Source organism: Macaca mulatta, chromosome 1, assembly GCF_049350105.2.
Source record: "Macaca mulatta isolate MMU2019108-1 chromosome 1, T2T-MMU8v2.0, whole genome shotgun sequence".
Lineage (NCBI taxonomy): Eukaryota > Metazoa > Chordata > Mammalia > Primates > Cercopithecidae > Macaca > Macaca mulatta.
Genome location: NC_133406.1, coordinates 139820028 through 139843594, shown reverse-complemented (window position 1 = coordinate 139843594; position 23567 = coordinate 139820028). Strand labels below are relative to the sequence as shown.

General features: G+C 37.7%; 1 protein-coding gene across 7 annotated transcripts in view; it reads left to right on the top strand.

Annotated features, from left to right (window-relative positions):
* Positions 1–23567, top strand: part of CDC14A (cell division cycle 14A) — a 164677-nt gene that overhangs the window by 67599 nt on the left and 73511 nt on the right. For all 7 annotated transcript variants that reach the window (XM_077952391.1, XM_015145931.3, XM_077952398.1 and 4 more), the window contains 3 exons: positions 1618–1697; positions 17248–17314; positions 20081–20143. In XM_077952391.1, the coding sequence (XP_077808517.1) occupies positions 1618–1697; positions 17248–17314; positions 20081–20143 (210 nt within the window). The remainder of the gene's footprint in view (positions 1–1617; positions 1698–17247; positions 17315–20080; positions 20144–23567) is intronic.

Sequence of the window (23567 nt, the reverse complement as noted above, 5' to 3'; positions counted from 1 at the left end):
GCTGCAACTAGAGTGACAATTCTCCATTTTTAGAATCTGTGTCTCTTGTCTCGCAGCACTTTTAGTTATTTCCTTTCTATTGTTTTTTTGTTTCATATTCAATAAGTTTTGGTTGGTGTGTGCTTTATCAGAGCTGCATGTTTACTTGCCAAATGAATATGGGGTTTTGTTACTAAAGTTAGTATTTTTAATCTATTTTATTTTTCTTTCTTTAGAAAACTCAGAATGGACTCGTTTTCTAGTCCTGAAATATTAATAAGTAAACGTGTAATATATTCCTAGTGAAATAGCTTAAAGCTCAAAGAAGGTTTGTAAGTAGAGGAAAACCCTACTGTTAAGAACCGAGACACTGCCATTCTTGTCATTGAAATGCATAGGGTTTTGATGTTGGGACATATTAAAGAAATAGTGTTACTAATTTTAGGTAGAGAAGATTGTAGGAATTAAGCTCGTTTCTGACTATAGAGGAAAACGACCAATGCCATCGGCTCAGAATTAAAAAATTAAATTGCTCTTGGAATAAAACCGAGCTCTCCCGGTGGTTTGTATCGCTCTTTACATTCCGGCCACTGCCTGGCTTTCTCCTGCCCCCTCTCCCCTTCTCTCAGCCCTAGCCACACTGACCTCGTTTTCTCCAACTCACCAAGCTCTTTCCCGCCTCAGGGGCCTTGTCTTTGTCATTCTCATGCTTGGATAGCCCTTCCTCTTTCCCCTTAGCTCTTCCTATGGCTCTTCCCCTCTAGATCTTACCCTTAACATCACCCAGACACCCCCTCCCTGAATACCTTGATTCAGGTAGCCCCTTTCCAGGCCCCTATTTATTTCCTTTTCAGCACTTACCTTAGACTGTATTTATTTCTGTTGATTATTGTCTTTGACCCACAAGGGTAAATTCTATTAAGGGAGGTGCCAGTACCTGATACAGTGCCTGGCATATATTATATACTCAGTATCTGTGTATATTACCTGGGAGTTGTTCACTGGTTTTAAGGGCTCCTTTTTTGTTTGTGTCTTTACGATTAGTTTATCTTGTTGGACCAGAGGGATTTAAGTAGCTTTGGTATCAAAATCTAAGATAATCTGTTTTCCAATACTCTTACCTATACACATTTTCCCCCATTTTTATTGTGATTTTATTGAGTGTTTAGAGAGCAACACTGGCTTTCCTCAGAGTAGGCAGAAAATTCAGTAGATACCCCATGGGTATTGTGCTCACTGTGAGAAATCTTTCAGGATTTACCAGGCACTGAAATAACTCAGGGCAGATCTTTGATGAAGGTCAAGGAGGTGTGCATTGGTCTTTGGTGAGCACATGGTATATTATGAGGGTACAACTGTCCCTGCCATTGTGTCTGTTCAGCATGCCTTTGTAAAGAGCCTGGAATGGCCTCTTCATGGATCTGCCCTCTGTCTCTAAGCTTACCCATGGAGAAGACAAAGGCTGCTGCTCAGCTTCATGCTGAAAAGGAAATGTTGGTAAATTATTGCTTTTTAAAGATCAACACTCTCACCGTAACAGCTGTCACTCAAAGTGGAGGAAGTGAAATGCGAATTTAGTGAGTAATTAGTTTTGTGTCATTCTTTGGTGTTCTAAATGTTGCTATTTATCTGTCTTAGGTAATCTATTTAAAGAAGACACCAGAAGAAGCCTACAGAGCACTCCTATCTGGCTCAACGCCCCCCTATCTTCCATTCAGGTATAACTCCTGGTGAGACTTGGGTTAGACTTTTGCGACAGAGCTGGATACTTTAGAGTTGGGTTGTAGTGTTTTTTAATTGTCTTAAGATGATAACGGTGATGTTATATGGAATGAAATGAGATGGTAGTTTTTATTATTTCATTTTGTAAAGTTTTTTCCCCCAGCTAGCAAGAATAAAATAGCTTTCCTCTTGTAGGAATTTATTTTTTTCCTTGAATCCTTTCTATATCTTTACAGTTTATGTGAAGTACAAAGAGTGCCCGATGTATAAGCTAATAACCATGTCAAGATTTTTTGGATTTCAGTAATCTACATCATTGATTCATTCATTTATTCTTCCATTTCATGAGCAGTGATTGAGCTCTGGCCACATGTCAGAGGCTGGGGATATAGAATGAGACCTTCTAAGATTCTTCAGGAGCACTGTTTAGTGGGGACCCTAAATCACCAGTTTGGCACACAAATCTGACTGACATCCCCAGGAAGCCTTTCTCTCATTACCGTATTTTCTAAGTATCATCAAAAGAAGATCTTTTAAAAATTTGGGGTGAACTTGAGCTCATTTAAAGAGTAGAAGGGGGCTGGGTGCAGTGGCTCATGCCTGTAATCCCAGCACTTTGGGAGGCTGAGGCCGGTGGATAACTTGAGCCCAGGAGTTTGAGACCAGCCTGGGCAACATGATGAAACCCTGTCTCTACTAAAAATACAAAAGTTAGCCAGGCATAGTGGTACATGCTTGTAGTCCCAGCTACTCGAGAAGCTGAAGTGGGAGGATTGCTAGAGCCTGGGAGGTCGAGGCTGCAGTAAGCTGAGATCGCCCCACTACACTCTAGCGTGGGTGACAGAGTGATACTCTTTCTCAAATAAATAAAGTAGAAGGGACCATACATCAAAACTCCCATAACACTTACCTCTGCTAGAATTGTGAATGATTCTAATATATTTGCCTTTTTTGCTTGTGTGTCCAAATCTGCAAGCATGTGTATTGCTTATTGCTTATTATTGTTATATTACCATAATTAGGGAAAGGAATGGGAGTGACTGAGAAGACTCTGCTTGTCTGTCTTCCTCATTCTGCTATAAAGTCTCAGAGGGCAGGCCCCAGTGCCTTATACTTAAAAGCACTTTTAGTAAATATTTGAATGAATACATTAAGACTAAATCCCTTAAGAGTCAAAGGATTCTCACTCTGCTTCTGAGATCACAGGAGGTAACTGTTAGGGTAAGACATGGGGAGGAAAGAAGCAACACCAACTGTGTTTAATTAAAGTGAAGTCAAGGAGTAAGGCATTGGGATTTGGACCCTGAGAAGAAACTATCCTGAAGCAACCTAGAGTCTGAGGTAATCAGCTGTGAAAGGGCAGATGAGAAATGACAGATAATGTAGATGAGAGTTTTAATGGTGAAGACAAAGCTTATTTTTCCTTCCACTTCTAATGGCTCCTATACTTTGAAAGTCCTTTATAAAATATAATCCTATTTTTTCAGAAAGGGGTAATAATGCTAATAATTCTAAGTTCTAAGCAAAGTGGTTAGGAGTACGTACTTTGGAGGCAGAGACACTTGAAGCAGTTCGAAGCCTCATTCTGCTTCTTGCTGTCTGTAGTAAGTATAAGTATCTTGGACAAATTACTTATCCTCCCTCAGCCTCAGTTTCCTTATCTGTAAAATGGCTTCAGGTCTAAACTAAGGATCAGTGAAGTCATGAATTTATCCTTCTGCCTAGTGCAATATTTGGTTTTTGTTTTTCTTGTTGTTAGCATTGTACTATTATTACTGTTAATAACATAATAGTAATAATAATTATTATTACAGAGTCTCACTCTGTCGCCCAGGCTGGAGTGCAGTGGCACAATCTGGGCTCACTGCAACCTCTGCCTCCTGGGTTCAAGAGAATCTCCTGCCCCGGCCTCCTCAATAGCTGGAATTGTAGGCCCTCACCACCATGCCTGGCTAATTTTTGTATTTTTAGTAGTGATGGAGTTTTGCCGTGTTGGCCAAGCTGCTGTAGAACCCCTGACTTCAAGTGACCCACTCGCATCACCCTCCCAAAGTGCTGGGATGAAGGTGTGAGCCACTGCGCCCGGTTGAGAACTAGAATTTTTAAATAATAATACCAGAATAGAAGAAAAGATAGTAAGATAATTAATACTACTTAACATAGAATTGATTTCAATTCTACATAAATAGTAAATTGATAGCCTATTTTTTCAAATATTTTTCACTCAAATTATTGGAAAATATAAATACGTTAACAGTTCAGAAACTTAAAAAATCTATAGGAAGGTTTAAGTCAAATTTCTCCCTCCCATCCTTGATCCTCATCTGTCTAGTCCTTTCCAGGTAACTTCTGGTATTAGTTGATTTGATATCAGCCTAGAATTTCTTTATGCATATATAAATAAATGAAGATATGCACCCATTTCCTACTAAAAGTATGCACTTGAATGTAACTCTAAGTTCTATCTTTTTGATAACTTAGGATACCAAGAGTTGTATTTACATTAAGCTGCATTTCTAAATCTATACTCTTCATAAACCATACATTTGAAACAGAAAATACCGCAAAGTAGTGTGTTTATAATTCAGTGAAGAATTTAGTTGAAAGAATACTACTAGTTTTCTGAAAACTTAATTTTTTTATTATGCTAAGATAAGATGTGAGTTGTTTTTAGTCTACAGCTCAGACCAACGAAGACTGATGGACTCCTATCAAGAATCATCCTCATACTAAATTCCGGGCAGCCATCATTGCATTGACCTTCATTATAATCTGAGTTTTATTATAACTAGGTTTTAAAAAAAAATCTCATTTCTTATGAAATTACACTTTTGTCTTCATTGTCTAAATTGTTTCAACTGCTGATATATTAGCACTTTTAATTAAAAATGAGAAGCCTTAAATAAATATCTGTTTGAATGTAATTGTTTTATTATTTAAAATTTGATTTTAATAATAAAAAAATGATGATTTGAAGGCTTGTTGAAGGTGTGGTTGGTATGTTCATATACACTTTTCACTGAAATGTCTGTGTTTCCATTTGTGCTATATATTTTAGTTTCTTTCTAATAAAAGAGTTTTATGGCTACTGTGAATTTAAATAATGTTGTTTTCCAAACCTTTTTTCACTTTGCAAACATTTATCTGAGCAGTCACTTCTGTAAAGCCTCCCTCATTTTTCCGGAGAGGCTTGGCAGGTCCTTTGCCTGTGATTCCCTATTACATTTTATGTATTATAAAGCTACATACAACGTTAAAGCCAATACCTTGTATTTTAATTATTTGTTTGCATGGCTGACTCTTCTCTTGAGGGCTGTGGTTGGTTCTTTTCCTATTTTGTCCTGAGGTAGCAAGTATATTAAAATATATTTATTGCTTTTTTGGTGCCAGTCACTGTGATAGTCCTATGGATTTAAAGATGTTTAGAACAACTTGGTACCTGCTGCAGAAGAGCTCAGTGTATAGTCTGTATACATGTATAGGTGTGTAAAACAGTTACAGTGCTTTGTTAGAGTTAGGAGAGAGGTGTTATGGGAATACTGAGGAAGGAGGTTTAACTCTGAAATGGGGGGTGGGAGAAGATGTTAGGGATAGGCCCCATGGAATGCTTTTCATGTTAGAATGAAAACTGGAGAACAGCAATTCAGGCACTGATTTTAGGTGCTATATTTATTTATTAGTATGGCATGGGTTTTTTTTGTATAATGTTATGTTAGGTAGGATATATAATATGAAGTTCATGGTATGGGTACATTATTATAACCAAAAGGATGATCTGATTTTATTCCTACTTAGATTCTATTTACCTAGTTAAAATTAACAAAAAAAGAGAAGTGTGTAGCTTTACTGTCTATTCTTGATTAAATTAAGTATAGTCAACTTTAGAGATAGTTGAATTTCTGGCTTGTGTGACGGCAACGAGTGTTGTGATGTCACTTGTGAGTCAGTCTTAGGGTGTTCCGTTGAATTATAGGGTAGTTGTGTCAGAAACTGTATTCACTTTTACTGAGAATAGCCAATATGTTGATTAAAAGTGACTTTAGCTGAAAATCAGGGGAAAGAGGTGTTTTTCATCTACCTTAATTCTTTGAGTCATCCATCTTCAATGTTGGCTTGGCAGCTGGCCTTCAAGGGAACAAGAGGCCTTTCAGTTCTGGGGTCAGACTCAGCAGAGTCTGAATTGACAAACCAGGTATGAATCTTTTTAGGTTCTCTTCCTTTCAGTGTACTACTAAATTACAGTGTATGCTATTGAGCAAACAAAGTCATATTAATCTCAGCTTATCTAAAGCCCCAGGAGACCAGTGACCCTTAGTGGAATATCCAGATTGTTTTCATGGCAGTCAGTGGCAGGGTTTTCAAATCTACATTCTTGGGTGCTCACAAGACAGTATCTGTGAAAATTTAAAGTCCCACAAAACATTGAAAAGATAACCAATCTAAATTGTACAACTTATTTAAGATGTCTCTTGTGCTTTTAAATTCATTTTATACTTATTTCTTTGCTCATTGGTCCACATGTATCAGATTGGTAAGTTTTTTAGTATTGGTGATGATTCCTAAACTGCTGAAAGCCAGTTTTTAAAATGACATATAGGCCAGGTGCAGTGCCTCATGCCTGTAATCTCAGTACTTTGGGAGGCCAAGGGGGGTGATCACTTGAGGTCAGGAGTTCGAGACCAGCCTGGCCAACATAGTGAAACCTTATCTCTACTAACAATACAAAAAAAGAAGCCAGGCATGGTGGTGCATACCTGTAGTCCCAGCTACTCCGGAGGTTGAGGCAGGAGAATTGCTTGAACCCGGGAGGCGGAGGTTGTGGTGAGCCAAGATCGTGCCACGGCACTGTAGCCAGGGCAACAGAGCAATACTCCATCTCAAAATAAATAAAATAAAATAAAATAAAATAAAATGACATATACAATTAAACAGGGAATGAATAACATCCAGGGACCTAGTTTTGAAGACATATACAGAAAGCATGGCATGAAAAATAATGACTAAGTCTGGAGGCAAGGTTAGGTACGGTAATGTGCTGACATTAATGGAATAAAGCTGGTTGAACATTGGATGTCCTGTGCCTTTAGTTTTTTCCTAAAGCTTGGAGAAGAGGCTAGAATTTACAGGTGTTTCTCAAAGTTATGTTGATTGTCAAACTTATCTACATACCTGGGGAGCTTTAAAAAACTATTGATCCCTAGATTCTGTGCCCAGAAATTTTGCTGTAATTGGTCAAGGGTGAAGTCAGAGTATTGGGATTTTGAAAAACTACATATATGATTCCAATACGTGTGGTCAAGATTGAGAACTCCTGCTCTGTAAGATGTGTCATGGCAAAAAAAAAAAAAAAAAAAGTAAATGTAAAACTCTCTGCCTTGGAGATTTACAAAGCAAATTTCCATTTTAAAGATTCTGAATGGTTCTGAGTAATGAAGTAACCTGTTTAGCTCTGTAAAACCCAGAATTTTCTTTTTTCTTTTTGTTTTTTTGAGATGGAGGTTTCACTTTGTTGCCCAGGGTGGGCTCGAACTCTTGAGCTCAAATCTTGTGTAGTTGGGATTACAGGCATGCACCACTGCATCTGGCCCAGAATTTTACAAAGTACTGATTTTCTTCCTTCTGCCCCATACTTTCCTTTAACATCCAGCAGAACTCCTGTTCTGAAACACTCTGAGGCATATTTCCTGATCCACACCTGTGTGGAACAAAAAACATCTCTTGGGATTAGAATAGTACGCTAGCATTTTGTGGAACCTTTTTTTTTTTTTTTTTTGGTGCTGTTTCCTGAGAGTCTTGGAAATAGATGGCTTATCAAATAATGGTATTTTATTTAATGTGAACAGGAATATGCACATTTTCTTGCAGTTGTGAAGCCAGACAATCTTCTCTAACAGGATTCACACACCTCCCACTGGCAATCCTTTAATGACATCTGTCGTTAAAATGGATGCATAGTGTTTGTATTGAGGGAGGTGTTTGTTGTGTTTTGGGGGATGACCCTTAGTGATATCCCAGTCGCTGAGCTCTGTGGCTGAGTCTTAATGGGAAATCTCAAAGGTAATTATTTTAGATCTTCTGGGCATGCCAGAACTTGTAGGTCTTGAAACAAAGGCTCAAAAGGGTCAATCACTGTAGGTCTTTAAACAAAGGCTCAAAAAGGTCAACCACTTAGGACTTGGCATCAGGCTGCCTCCTTTTTCATAAACATGTGCTGGCAGATGTTAGATGTAATCATAAAATATATTCCCTTACATAAAACATTGAACCAGATTTTTATTAGCTTAAATATGATATTGTGATTTTTGTCGAAGTTTGTTTAGCAATTAACTGTACTTCAAAGGGAAAGTTCTCTTTACCTCTTTCCTGCTTTCCTCTTGAGTATCCAAACTATGGAAACAATATTTCATCCTGTTTTAAGATGTTCCTTTCACTCTCAGCTTTTCCTTGCTGTTTCTCAGTCTTGATCTTTGGGGTCATTTCTGCCCCATGGATCTTTAATAAACTTTTGCTTTTGATGCTTGGTATGCTGGAAGCTAATTCGCATTAGTTTTGACTAGTGAGGATGCGCCAATTTCCTGAGTGTTGAAAATCGATGGCTTTTCCAGTCCAAACTGTTGGATCCATTCTTAACAGCTGGGGCATATTTTGAATAAGTCGTACCCCCGTGAAAAAGACTCTTTGTCAGAGTTTTCTTGTTAAAGTGCTAAGTGAGCACTGCTATACAGGATCTGAGAAGAGAAACAAGTGTCGATGTCTCCATGACCCATTAAGTACTCACATGGAGGTGAGTTATATTTATTCTGTTTTTTATCTGCTGGAACGAGAAGGTGCTTCAGTGATTTGTGTTGCGAAAATTCGCTCAGACTACTTTTTTTTTTTTTTATTCCTACCTTTAGGTTTCCAGATCAGTTTTACCAAACTTAATGAAGTAGGGTTGGTGCCAAAGTTTTTGTACTCTTTATGGTGTATTTCCAGTAGCCTTAGTTGATAAAGATGGTTTTGAATAAGATTGCAGTCACTTACCTTAATGAACATAGTAATAGTTATTATTTTGTTGAATATTATGAAAAGCTCTTAAATACCTGGATTAAAACCAATTTGCCATTATTTTTATTTTTAAAGAAAAATTATTGACTGTATGGGTGGCTCATTCCTGTAATCCCAGTGCTTTAGGAGGGCGAGGCAAGGGGATCGCTTGAACCCATGAGTTAGAGACCAGTCTGAGTAACATAGTAAGACCTGGTCTCTACAAAAAAATACAAATAAAAATTAGTCGGGGGTAGTGGCACCCCTCTGTAGTCCTAGCTGCTTGGGAGGTTTAGGTGGGAGGATTGCTTGAGCCTGGCAATTTGAGGCTGCAGTGAGTTATGATTGTGCCGCTGTGACAGAATGAGCCCCTGTCTCTGAAATTAAAAAAAAAAAAAAAAAAAAAAGAATAGAAAAATTAGTGGTTAAATGGGTGCCAGTCAGATGTTGATAAAATGCCCAGAGTACGGGTCTTGGTCTATTTTTCTGGTGTTATTGCTAGTGCTAGACAGATTTTATTCTGCTGATTTCAGGTGATCCTTTAAGCCATGACTTAGAATTGAATTTTCACATATCTCTGTTTCTTTAGATGAGCAAAATGATTCATGTGTAGCCTTATGTTAAATCTGAAAAGCTGAGATTCTGGTTTTTTTTTTTTTTTTTTTTTTTTTGGTACAGGTCACGTTCAACTTTGGACCCTGCCTCCTGAGGCATGTGGTTTTGCTCTTTCATGAATGGGAGATGGTTTTGTCCTCTACTAATTCCCAGTACAGTTTCATCTTGCAGGTCTCAATGTTATAAGCTCTTTCTTTTACTGTAGCTGGTGCATATATGTCGTAGGTTTGTTCAGAGGCTGGAAGCTAGGATGTACTTTGGACAGTTGTATAGAGTATTTTGGGCATTGTCTGGTTCTGAAGTACACGTACAATATAGTCTGCAGCTGAACTGTCCAGTATGTTAGCTAGTAGCTACATGTGTTACTGAGCACTTGAAATCAGTCTAGTCCAAATTGAGATAGATTGTAAATTTAAAATCCATATTGGATTTCAAAGATGTAGTATAAAAGGTGGGGTGTGGTGACTCACAACTGTAGTCCCAGGCCGAGGCCGGGAGTTTGAGATTAGCCTGGACAACATAGTGAAACCCTATCTCTCAAAATAAAAATATTTAATATAAAAGAAATATGTAAGATATCTTATTTATAATTATGTTGATTAATGCTGAAATGAGAATATTCTAGATATATTGGATGAGCAAAACACACTACTGAAATTTACTTTTTTCTTGTAACTTTATTTTAATATGGTTGTAAAAAAATTAAAATTATACATGTGGCTCTCTTTTGAGGATGGCATTCAATTTCCATTGGACAGTGATGATCTAGAGTGTTTTTGCTACTGTACATAGCTCATAATTTAAAATTGTTTTATATACTTTCTGCTTTATTTATTTGTTTTTAGAAATAGGGTCTCACTCTGTTAGCCAGGCTGGAGTACAGTGGCCAGATGATAGCTCACTTCAGCCTTGAACTGAATTCAAACAATTCTCCTGCCTTAGCCTTCTGAGTAGCTTGCCACCACTCCTGTCTAAATAAAATTTTTTTTTTTTTTTTTTTTTTTTTTTGTAGAGAAGGGGTCTTCCTCTATTGTCCAGGCTAGTCTCAAACTACTGGGCTCAAGCAATTCTCCTGCCTTGGCCTCCCAAAGGGATCACAGGTGTGAAGCATCATGCCTGGCCACATTTTTGCTTTAAAAGGTCAATAGTTCTTAGCCACCAGAGGTGTTTAGGCATAAGTTGAATGAACTCTTGGTAATGATCATTTATTTATTCCTGTATTAATTCATTCAGCAACATCTATAACATACTAATTTTCCCAACACTGTACTATACTCTGGGCCAACAGACATAAAAGACATGTTTCCTGTCCTTAAGAAGCTCATCATCCTGTGGAGGTTGTGAGGATAGGATTCAGTTTGGTGCTTATAAGGGTGCTTAGATGACTTTCATGATCCTTTCCAACCCATTGCTCTGCAATTTTTGCATACCTCCTCACTACTTGTTACCCAGAGAATTTAGAGAATCATGGACTTAAGATAATTGTAGATCATAGTCATTTCCAAAATTTCTTAGTCCCTTTTCTATCAGCTCTTTTTGTATTTTTTAATGTAGTCTCCACATTGTAGACGCTGTGCTTCTGTTCTCCATTCTTTCTTCTTTGAGTAACTTCATTATTCATAATAAGAAATGCTTTCTTATTTTGTGTAAATATGTTCTTTCATCTCTGGTTTCATCTCTCATTATTAATATTTATAAGGTTGCTTCATTCTGAGTGATTTCTTAGATTCTCAGGTTACAAGCAGTGGTATGTTGGTAAATTGGCTCTATAAATAAAAAGTATCTGCTGATTTCCATGATACAAATACTTTTACTACTGCTGATATGGGCTCTCAAAATTTCTGAATATTTAACAGTTGACTCTTGAGTGCTGAGACACCAATGAAACAAGCTCTTTCTTTTAACATTTAATTGTGGATGTTGATTCTAGTTTTCTTAAACTTAATTTTTTTCTTGCTGTTTTTCTGCAAAATAAACACTAAACACAAAATAAACAACAAGTCCCAGTTGCTCCTTCTATTTAAATATTCATTCATCCATTTAGTTTTTCATTCGAGAACTATTTATTGACTGCAGATTCCTCCTATGGTCATAGTTGTGGATTTTTATAATCACTGTATAATAGCTGTATGGTTAAGTCGACTAGTATGCCAGAAGTCACATTTAGAAAGATAGAATTGTGGCCGGGCGCAGTGGTTTGAAGGTTGAGGAGGGTAACCTAAGGTGAGGGTGAGTGGGAAGAACATGTGACTTGCAGATGCACAGGTTCTGTGGGAAGGGCCCAGTGGCTACCTGGGGAGCTCAGGGAGGATGGGGCCAGATACCCCCAGGCCTTGTGGCCACAGTGAAGATTTGAACTTTCCCTTGATAGCAATGGGAAGTCAGTGAGGGGTTATAGCTGAAGAGCGACCAGATCAGATTTGCCTTTCAAAAATATCACTCTGGCTTCAGTTAAGAAAACCGTTAGAAAGTCTAAGAGTGGGTGTAGGAAGGCAGTGGCAATGGAATTGGCAAGTGAAATGCATTCAAGAGATATTTAAGAAGCAAAACCAATGGTGCGTAGTGAGGGATAGGATAAGAGGAAGGAGAAAGGTGGAACTTCTGGGCTGTAGCTTGAGTGACTGTGGGAGCTTTTACCCAGACAGGGGGTGCTGCAAGACTGGATTATCGTTGCAGTTGTTTTTTTCTAGGGGTGGGAGCAGATTCAAGAGATTCTTCTTACATAGTGAGTTTGAGATATCTTTAAGACACCCGAATGGAAATGCCATGTAGGTGGTTGGCTGTGCTGTTTTTGAAGCGTTAAGAGGAGTTTGCGCTAGAGAGATGAATTTGAGGGTCATTGGTAGATAGATGGTAATTTATGCAGATATCTAGGGCAATGATTCTCAAAATATGTGTCTTTCTAGCAGCAGCCTCAGCTCCACCTGGAAACTTGTTAGAAATGCAAATTCTCAAGCCCTGCCTTTGGTCTATTGAATTGGAAACTTGAGGTGGGGCCCAGCAGCCTGTATTTGTGGAACTGTCCAGGTGATGCTAATGCACACTGAAGTTTTAGAGGCCCTGGTCTAGAGAGAGTATGGAGTGAGAAAAATTTTGGTCTGGAGTTGAACCTTGAGGAGGTTTGACTTCTAAAGACTGAGAAGTGAAGGTTGGATGACTTTGCAAAGGAGGTTGGAAGTAGTGTTTAGAGGGTAGAAGGAAAATCCAGGAACCAAGACAGGAGAGCAAAGTAGGGAGTTACTTGTTGCTGACATATTAGGTAAGATGATGCATGGACAATGTTCTCTGGATTGAAAATAAGTAAATCCAGACAGAAAATAAATTAGTGGATCGCCAGAGGCTGGAGGAAGGAGAATGAGGAGTGACTGCAAATGAGTACAGAGTTTCTCTTTGGGGTGGTAAAAATATTTTGGAATTACTGGTGATGGTTATACAACATTATGAATATATCAAACCCCACTGAATTGTACACTTTAAAAAGGAAGATGAGGCTGGGCGTGGTGGCTCACGCCTGTAATCCCAGCACTTTGGGAGGCCTAGGTGGGTGGATCACCTGAGGTCAGGAGTTCAAGACCAGCCTGGCCAACATGGTCAAACCCCGTCTCTACTAAAAATACAAAAATCAGCCGGGCATGATGGCAGGCGCCTATAATGCCAGCTACTCAGGTGGGGGCAATTGCTTGAACCCAGGAGGTGGAGGTTGCAGTGAGCCAAGATTGCGCCAGTGCACTCCAACCTGGGCTACAAGAGTGAGACTTCGTCTCAAAAAAAAAAAAAAAAAAAAAAAAAAAAGGAAAATGAGTAATTCTTTAGAGAAATCTTGTTTTAAAGAGGAGTCCAAACTGGATGGAAGCTGAAGGAAGATGTGGAGCTTGGAAAGTTTTGGATGACTTGTTATTTTTAAAGCTAGTAAGGATCTGAAAATGTTTAAATTGTGTTGGAAAGGATCCAGAAGAGAGATAAAGAGATGATCGATGGTGTTGAATAGTGGTATAACCTCAGAGTAGGAGGGGACTTTTGGGGCCAGTAGTCTGCTGTTTTCCTAACTCCTGACCTCCAGTTCATGTTATAATGCAGGTGAAAACAATTCCTCAGAAGGGATCTTCCAGTTCCAAGTTTGAACATCATGTGGGGCAGGTATCTTTCTGCCTCCTAGGGCCTACCATTCTATTTTGTGATGGTCCTGACTATATTGGTGAGTTGAGGAAAATCAACAGGGAAAATTGACTTACAAAATGGGAGGCAATGTTTCCTCTTAAATGGACTTTCAATCTTATTTTAGTAATTTCCTTTATCCTCACTTCCAGGAGAACGCAGTGCTGCCAATTCCTAAGCCTTTTGAGACTTCCCTGGTATTAATTGTGTTGTTTATCAGTTTTTTGTTTGTTTGTTTTTATTCTTTTTTTTTTTTTTTTGGAGATGGAGTCCCGTTCTGTTGCCCAGGCTGGAGTGTAGTGGCACAATCTTGGCTCACTGCAACCTCTGCCTCACAGGTTCAAGTGATTCTCCTGCCTCAGCTTCCTGAGTAGCTGGGATTACAGGTGCCTGCCACCATGCCTGACTAATTTTTATATTTTTAGTAGAGATAGGGGTTCACCATGTTGGACTAGGCTGGTCTCAAACTCCTAACCTCAGGTGATCCACCTGCTTTGACCTCCCAAAGTGCTGGGATTACAGGCATGAGCCACTGTGCCCAACTAGTTCTCAGTTTTTTGATTATCAGTTTAGCATTCAGTTTTCTTGGTCTTCTAACTTATTTACCACTCATCCAAATGATTTCTAGCTTTCAAGATTTTATTGTTTTGTCTCTTCTTTTATTCTCCTTGTCTTTGTTGGTTTCCATTTAAAAAAGAAAAGCCTTTAAAAATTCACCTTTTGGTCAGGTGCAGTGGCTTACGCCTGTAATCCTAGCACTTTGGGAGGCAGAGGTGGGTGTATCACTTCAGCTCAGGAGTTCAAGACCAGTCTGGGTAACATGGTGAAACCCTGGCTCTACAAAAAAATACAAAAATTAGCTGGGCGTGGTAGCTTGTGCCTGTAGTCCCAGCTACTTCAGGGGCTGAGGCTGGAGGATCAATTGAGCCCAGGAGGTGGAGGCTGCAGTGAGCCAAGATCATACCACTGCACTCCAGCCTGGGTGACAGAGTAAGACCCTGTCTCAAAGAAAAAAAAAATACCCTTTTAGTGAGGTTTGGTAGATGCATGGATTCCATCTTCCATCTTTACCTTCTCTCGCTTTTTTCCCCCAGAGAATATATAATATGTTTTTGTGTCCCTTCACTGTTATAGTATTCTCCTGTGACTATGTATGAGCCACATGCCGCTAATAAGCCATTTCTTTCTTGTCTGGTCTTTGGGGCAGATTTTGGGAACCTGTTGGCACTACGTGGCTGTCATGAGGATTAAATGTGCTAATGCATCTAAATTACCTGACACAGTAGGTGCTCAAAAAAGGCATGCCATCTCCTTTTCTCAGTCTGGAGGATATGACTGAATTCTGTTGCATTCATTATTAGATTTCAGTTTGTAAACTTGTGTGCCTTTCCAGCCTGCGGTGACTGACTAGCCTAGTTCTGTCAGATGGCATGTTAACTCTCCTTCCCAGCTTTGGAGGCCTGCAGATTTGACCACCAGGTCACCAGAGTTCTCCTTTTTGTCACTGGTAACAATTGTGGCTGTGATGGGGTAGGAGGTATCATGAAAGCCTCACCATACTTTGCAGACATTCAGAAAGAACAGGCCTGGAACTTTTTTCTGGTAACTTACATTAGTGATTGTTTAGCTGAGTCTAGGGGTGGGAAGATAATACTTGAAAGAATAAGGGATACCTCTACTTCTCGTAATATTTTTTTACTCTTTTTAAATATAAAGAAAATTTTACCCCCTTTTAAAAAACGTAAAGCAGTAGTTTTTAATCTAGGGTCTGTGGTGAGAATTCAGGGAGTCAGTGAACTTAGATGAGAAAAAAATTATATCTTTATTTTTACTGACCTTACCTTATCAATTATAAGGTTACATGCAATTATATATGTTGTAAATAAACTGTAGTAGCATTAGCAATATAAGTGATAATTTAATATCATATTATAGTTATTATTTCTTAAAATATTATTTATGCTCATTCCTTTCTAAAATTATAGTAGCAGTTATCAGACTTGCCACTAGATCTTGTTATATAACATATTAATTTAAAAAGTACCTTTTGGGATATTGTAAATTTGTATTTTAATATATTTAAAATACATATTTAAACTTTATTTAAATGTAATTGAAATAGTTTTCTGTTAATCCTAGTTTATGCACTAAAAACATTATTCTGAGAAAATGGGTTTGCAGGCTTCCTCAGGTTGCTGAGCGTCCATGGCACAGAGATTCTGAACCCCAAAGACAAGTGACTGCAAAGGAATTTATGATTGTTTATATAAACTAATATTTTTCTTAGATCTCTAGTCACTCTTTTCTCTGGCATAGCCCATTAAATTTTGCTTTCTAACATATAGTTATCATTTTTATAAGATATTTGAAAAGGGGGCTATTTTATTTTTCGCTGACATGTGAGTTCAGATGATATTTAAAAACAAAAGAACAAAGAACCCTCCTTTTGAAATGAGACCTAAATATTTGGAATAATTGAAGTTTCAGGACTTAAGCATTCTGTTACGTTGCTTTGCTAACTTCCTAGTTTTATGTTAGGCTTTCGGGATGCTGAAACTCAGGGATGATGAAGTTACATTTTACTTCATGGGTTAGCAGCAATAGGTTCAAGTGACCTTGGATGGTTGTAAAAGTTGGTTTTATGTTAATTATACCTTAAAGCCCTTGAAGGTCTATTCTGCCTTTGGAATGGCTTCTGGCCCCTTGCTGATGGCTGCCGTGTGTGCCTTTGACTTTGTCTGGAGAGGTGTCTGCCTGCTCTGTTTCTTGGGTCAGCAGTGGAGGCTGGGCAGAGAGCCTGGAGCCTTGAGGTCAAGTTTCCTACCTCGGACACCTTGGAACACTGTAGTGTTAAAGCTCTGATGCCAGTTCTTGCTTAACTGACCTGAACTTGATACATTAGTTTTATGTTGCCTAAAGCAGGTCTGCTAAATTGCTCTAAAAACTTAAATAAAGTATGAAGCACTCAATTTTCACCAGAGTAGGTTCCCACTCCTTTTGAAGGAGTTCTTCATGGTGCATTAGAAGCTCTCATGGATCCCAGTGACTCAGAGGAGATTGTTTGGAAGCCCAAGTACATTTTTCTGTTCTCTTTCTTTTCTTTTCTTATTTGTAGGGGAGGGATGGCATTTAATCCAAACACCTGCTAGGTTCTGTTGACCTACATACATTGTCTCTCCTATCTTTTTATGCTTGTTTTTATCATGTTCCTCACAGGAGGTTATTCCTCTGCCAGAATACCTCTTGCAATGATGAATGTTTTACTTAATCAAACAGTCCAATTCACTGTTAATAATAATAATAATAATAGGCATCATATTTATGAAATGCTTCCTATGTACCAGCCACTATATGAAGGACTTTACATATTTTAAAAAACATAATCTGACAACAGTCCTATGAGTGCTAGCTAATATCAGTAACTTCATTTCACAGATGAGGAGACTGAGATTCAGCCTAGAGGTAAAGTAACTTGCTTAAGTTCCTGTGCAGTACCTGGCCAAATTGGAACCAAGGCAGTCAGACTCAGGAATGCAGGCTCTTAAATCAGCCTCTTGGATTAAAGCAATTTCAGAAGTGCTTCAGTTAAGTGTGGTAGTTACCTAGTATGATCTACTGTATTATATAAGTTTACCATGTTGATAGCTCTGAAGCCAAACAAGCACATCTCCAGCTGACTTTGGTGTTATATTTTATTATTTGAATGTTCTAAATGCAAGTTTTTAATGTTGAGTTTATTTATGTTTATAGGGATGCTTCCTTTGGAAATTGCACTTACAATCTCACCATTCTCGACTGTTTGCAGGGAATCAGAAAGGTAATAACAATTCTCCTTGCTGTATTTGATACAGTAGTTTAAAAAAATATGAGAAAGGAATAATCTCAACATCCTTATTTGTTATTGGAGGGAAGAAAGGGGAACCAGTAAGTAGAAGGCTTTTCACTTCCTGAAGGATGATTGATTTGTAAAATACAAACACCAGGAAAAGCTGGGAGGAGGGAGGGGAAGGGGCCTTTCTTTGTCATTTAAACTGTTTGTGTTCCAGGGCAGATTTATCGCCACTGTCAGCTGCAGTGCCTGTGACATTGCTTTGTCACATGCTTAGCTTCATTGTCAGGCTTGATCTTGGTGTGGGAGAGTCAGGACGTTATTTAAGCCACTGTTCTCCTATGCTGCTTGGTCCCACCACAGACCCACTAAAACAGAAACTCCGGGGGTGGAGCCCTGCGGTCTGTATTTGACGAATCTCTCCAGGTGATTTGATGCACTCCAAAGTTTGAGAACCAAGTCAGAGTTATTTAATTATTTCTGTGTATAATGGAGAAGTTAAACTAGAAGATTTCTGAGAGCTCTTGGAACATGTTTTAGAAACATTAATTCACAATCTGAGAAGTTATACAAGCTATCCTGTAAATTCTAATGAGGGCTCAAAGTACATAATTCCATCTCAAACATATAACCATGATTTATTATCAGTCAGAAATGTACATATTACATAACCTGTTGATCATAGGACATGCATAATAATGTTACATGGACTATAAGTATATTATCAGTAGCAATTCTAGTTCATTTCTCAGATGTAATATAAAACTGATTTTGCTGTGTTTTGAGTTGAGAAAATTGGTGTGATAAATGTGCTACCCATTTTATACATGGTTGTTTCTGTTTCATTTAAAATGAATTTAAACCCCATCAAACTTTAAAATAGTTTTCAAGTATTTTTCTTTCCACTTAAACAACTACAGAGATACTCTAGCTCACTCTTGCATCAATATTGCCAAAATACACTTACAGTAATACCAGTTAAGAGCTCTTATGGAGACATTACCCAACATAAAACCATTGATTATAGCATTTGGAAAATATGCCTGAGGGAAAAAATAATTTATTTATCATCACTATTATTATTTTGTACCATCTGGTACAGGCTATTTGTTTTATAATACTTAAAAAATTTAGAAAGAGTTCAGACTGGAATATCGCTACCTGTAATTATGGTAATAACTACCATAACTCAGTATAGAAAGTTGTGCCATCCCTCCTGTTGTAGAGGAAAGGTATGTAAACTTGTTTCGTCAAATGTTGGGGTTAACTCAAAGATAGATGACATTTTGGAGGATCTGATAGATTGTGCAGCATGTCTTTAAGCATCTGAGACATTTCTCTTACATAAGGCACCATGTTCTGGGCTATTTTTGTGTGGCAACGAGTAGTACCCTTCTAAGAACCTATACAGAGTATGGTGACATTTTTGCCGTTTTAGGGAGCACATTTCTCTGATTTTGATGTATTGGCATTGTCATAAGTATAGTTTATATTCCATGTTATGTGAACTACTATACATGGATATAAGCAAACACTTTGAAAATACAGAGAAAACTTCAGAGTGTATATTTTTCTCACATTTATGTCGGGAAAGGTGCATATGGATGAACTCATTTTTTTTTTTTTTTTTTTAAGGATGGACTAATTTAAATAATTTGTTCTGCTTATTCTGTGGGGGTTGTTTAAACCAGTGTTATCAGAATTTTGCATTTATAAGAATCACCTGGGAAGCTATGCTGACAAGGTGATCCTGGGCCCCAACCAAAGAGAATCTGATTTAATAGTTCTGGGGTGGAGCCCAGGAGTCGGCTTCTTTAATATGAATTACGCTAAGTGTTTCTGATGCAGATGGTGCATGTTCTGTGTTTTGAAAAAACACTGATAGATGTACTGGAGCTTGGCTTGCTAGTTTCTTTTTCTATTTTTAATGACTTGATCATGTAACTTTTAAATGTACCTGTGGTTTTGTGTTCTGTTGTAATCCGTATAGCTTCATGATTTATAAAATAAAAGACTCTCTGTTCTCTTTAAAATATTAGATCTGAGCTAGCTGGATAGTTTTTAAAAGTTCTAAGTCATTAGTTACAAAAAGGAGTATGAAGTTTTTCTTTGTGATAAAAATACCAAGTTTTTTTTTTTTTAAATTGTAAGAGCAGTCAAGTATAATCCTACTTTGTCAGAAACTATCATCATGAAACAGATTCTCCCAAGGTAGAGTTTTAGGAACAAATAAGGGCCTATTAAGTGGAAATATTAAGAGTTTTACGGGTTGGAAGAAAAAAAAAGGTAAAAAATGCAGGGTTTTTGGGGGGCTAAATATCTCATATGATAAAAGGAAAACAGAAACTCATAAGAGTAATTGATTTTTCTTCTCCTAACAAAGAAGTTAATCACTATGATATATTCTGTTATAGTTATGTCTAGTTCCCAACAATTTCTAAATATGAATTTGTTTTGTTTCATTTTTTATACATATAATTTTACATACAAAACTGATGTAAATTAGAAATCAAGGCATCTTTTGTGGGGCTTTTTTTCATGTTATTCTAAGTGTTTATTTGGTTCCACTTCTAAGACAGTCTTAATGCAGTATAACCAGTGTTATAAAAAGATTTCTAGATATGCATTAAAAATCAAAGGTTTAAGCGATCTCTTCAGATTAGTGAGGATCATTTCTGCAAGTAGGAGTTCCAGAAATGATGAGTAGAGTTTATCAATTTAGCGTGGAAAAACTAATTCAAATTCTGCTTTTAGGGATTACAACATGGATTTTTTGACTTTGAGACGTTTGATGTGGATGAATATGAACATTATGAGGTTTGTACATTTAAATTTTTTTTACAAAACATAATTTCATGTTGATTAATTTTTTTTCCCCCGTCACACGCAAATTGATTGGGTGCTAAATAAAAGCATTCTGGAGTTTTCCATAGTGGTCAGTTTTGTCCTTTCAGCCTTGGTTATTTCCTTTGAATCAGGAGTCATCAAAATTTTATTTTGGGAAAACAACATGTCTATATATATTCTGTCATCAAATATTTATTGACAATCCCTTTGCACCTTAAATTTATAAGAAAAATCTAAGTAGGGTAGTAAAATTATGTTACTTTTATTTTAGAAATCAGATTTTATTTAAAATAAAACAATTTGTACCATTTATTTATTTATTTTTGAGGCAGCGTCTAGCTCTTTTCTCCAGACTGGAATGCAGTGGCACAATCTTGGATCCCTGCAACCTCTGCCTCCCCAGGCTCAAACCGTCCTCCTACCTCAGCCTTCCAAGTAACTAGAATTACAGGTGTATGCCACCATGCCTGGCTAATTTTTTTTTTTAAAACAGGATTTCACCATGTTGCCCAGGCTGATCTTGAACTCCTGAGCTCAAGTGATCCTCCTGCCTTGGCCTCCCAAAGTGCTGGGATTACACGCATAAGCAACCATGCCCAGCCGCCTTATAACATTTTTGATTGTATAAATTTTATTTTGAAATATGGCTGAATTTACTTAGTTCTAAAAGTTGGCTGAATGTTTTTTCCCTGTGGCATCATTACAAAACTTTTGATTAATGTCTTGACCGCTCAAAATGTAGGCAAAGGCTATCTCCAAGCTGGGTTGTGCTATAAGGAGATATTGAAGAACAGTAGGATAAGGAGTCTAGAGGTCGTTAACTTTTTCTGAAAGATGAGAAGCCTGTACAATGTGAGTAGGTTCAACATTCTTGGAACGTGAATTCATCTGTTGGGTTTCCCCAGAGGAGTAATACGATTTATCTCTATCCTTAGTATGATAAGGACAGCCCTCACATTTGGGGCCCTAGTCTAGAATATGGCTATTTGGATATTCTGTTTCCATGTTAAATGCAACATATCTGAAAATAAACTGATCATCTTTTACCCAAACATGGTCCTCTGCTTTGTGTGTGTTACCGCATTACCATCCTACTGAGCACCCAGGCTCAAGGCTAGAAACATTGCTTTGTTTTCCTCCCTAACCTAGTGAGTATTTGGATCACTTCTACTGGTGCCACAGGATGTATTAATTATATCTGTCTTTCCTCTCTGTTCTCACTTCCTTCCCTCTGACTCAGGTCTCACGTCTTTTCCTGTGGACCTTTCGTTTTAATAGTTCTCTAACTGAGCTCGGCCCTTCTCCTCCCAGGCTGCCTTACACACACCTGAGTGATCCTAAAATAGGGTTCTCATCTTGCTTGTCTTGTTCTTGGCTGCAAACTGGCTGTTTCTCCCATTGCCCTGCTGAAATGAGGATAAACTCTCCTGTCCTGGCATTCTTAGCTGTGATGAGCTCCAGCCTACCCTCCTAGCCGCATCTCCTGTTTCTTCACTGTACGTACTCTGTGTTCCAGCTCCTCTGAACTGCTTAGTTACTGTTTCTTGAATATCCCTGTTGCCTGGTTGAGCTTGCTTTTTCCCAGATCCCCATCCCTTGAACCTCCCCCTCCTCCATTTCGTTTGTGTTAAAATCCTGCACAGATTAGATCTCGGCTCTGGAGTACTCCTGCCCCACCCCCGGCCAATTTCATGTGTTACAATTTGTACTTTCCATTTTTCTTACATCATGGCTATTTGCGTACAAGCCTTATTTTCCTTATTAGGTTGCAAATTCCCTATGGATGGAATTATGACCAAATAGAAAAACAGATACTTTGTTCTTGGATAGAAAGATTTAACATCATAAAGCTGCTACTTTTCCCAAAATTAATACATTTAATGCAATTTATGAAAAAAACCCAAAGAGTGTTTTTAAAAATACCATAAAAGCATTTTTAGTAGTGACAAAAAAAAAACCCATTCTCCTCTAAAATCCCAAAATTAGAAACAAAGGGAATATATACTTATAAGAAAGAAGGTCAGATAACTTGTAGTACATCTGAATCATTGAATGTTATGCAGTCATTTTAAAAAATGAATTGAGCTATACCAGTTATCTTGGAATGATTTCTATAATGTTTGTTGAAAAGAAAGGATATGGAAGAGTGCTTTAATAAAATCCATCTTTGTAATAAAACAAATGATAGTAAGACGCTCCCTAGCCCACACATGTAGGTATCTACATTATATGACCAGAGGTGACTTACTTTGAAACTAACGAAGCTTAAATTTTAGAGAACCTCAACCCCCAACTTGTATGGGCACCTTTTACAGTCCTATACCCAATTTTGTGTTAATAATTTTTTATTCTAGGTTGGACCCTCAAATTAGGTAAGTTTCAGAGCCCCCCAAAACCTGGATCTCTGCCCCATGTATATGAGCATGAAGAATGCAAATGGCCTATTGTATTAATTATTAAATATACAGCCAAACACTAAAGCCAATTAAAGCAGAGACGGAGGTGGGAGGGGGTTGGAAGGGGTGAGAGAGAAGAAGGAGCAATTCAAGGAGAAAACTAGTGGAATTTTTATTTATTCCTTCCTTCCTTTTTCTCTAACTTTAATGGTGATGCTGAGGGTTAGTTGAAAAAAATCTTGAAAAACCTTAAGCAGACAGTACAATTTTATTCTTGCAAACAAACCAGCCAAACAAACAAAAATCTGACAAGAAGGTAGTCATGCTTTCACCTTGACAACAACCATTTAGGTGATGGGAGGGGAGCAGTCAGTTTTGGTGAACATTTGGAAAATGTTGTCAAACAATTTCTTTTTTTGAGAGTGATTTATCTATTCTTTTATAAAGCCTGTAAAATAGAAAACCACTATTGTGATTGGCAGGTGGTAGGTATTTCTTAAATTTTAATTTCTTGATTTCTTAAATGTTTGCTGAAGGAATAAATGAATAAAGGAACTCTTTTCTGACAATCTGTGGGCCCAGTCATTTCCTGTCAGATTTCTCTTGCTGTTTGCCCTGTTCTAGTGAGTATGATATTTGGTGAACTTGTGGAATAGCTGAATTCATACATTTTATTAGCTCCAGTAAAGTCAGTATTCCAATGAAGGCAGTGTAGTTTTCAAAGCAAAATTTCATTGTTGACAGCAGTTGGTGAGACTGTGAACCTTAGATGATTAGGGGATGTTCAAGATGCAACTTTTCAAAGGCACTTCTTTACTAAAGTATGTTTAGTAAATGATATGGCTCAAAAAAAAAAAAACAAAAAAAAAACAACAAAAAAACCCCAAAACACCCAACAACAACAAAAAGCCTAAACCAGTAAGACTGTATCTCTATGTGAGATTAAAGGGGAATCTTACAGAAAGAGTGCTACTTATAAATGCTTCTAGTGATGAGGT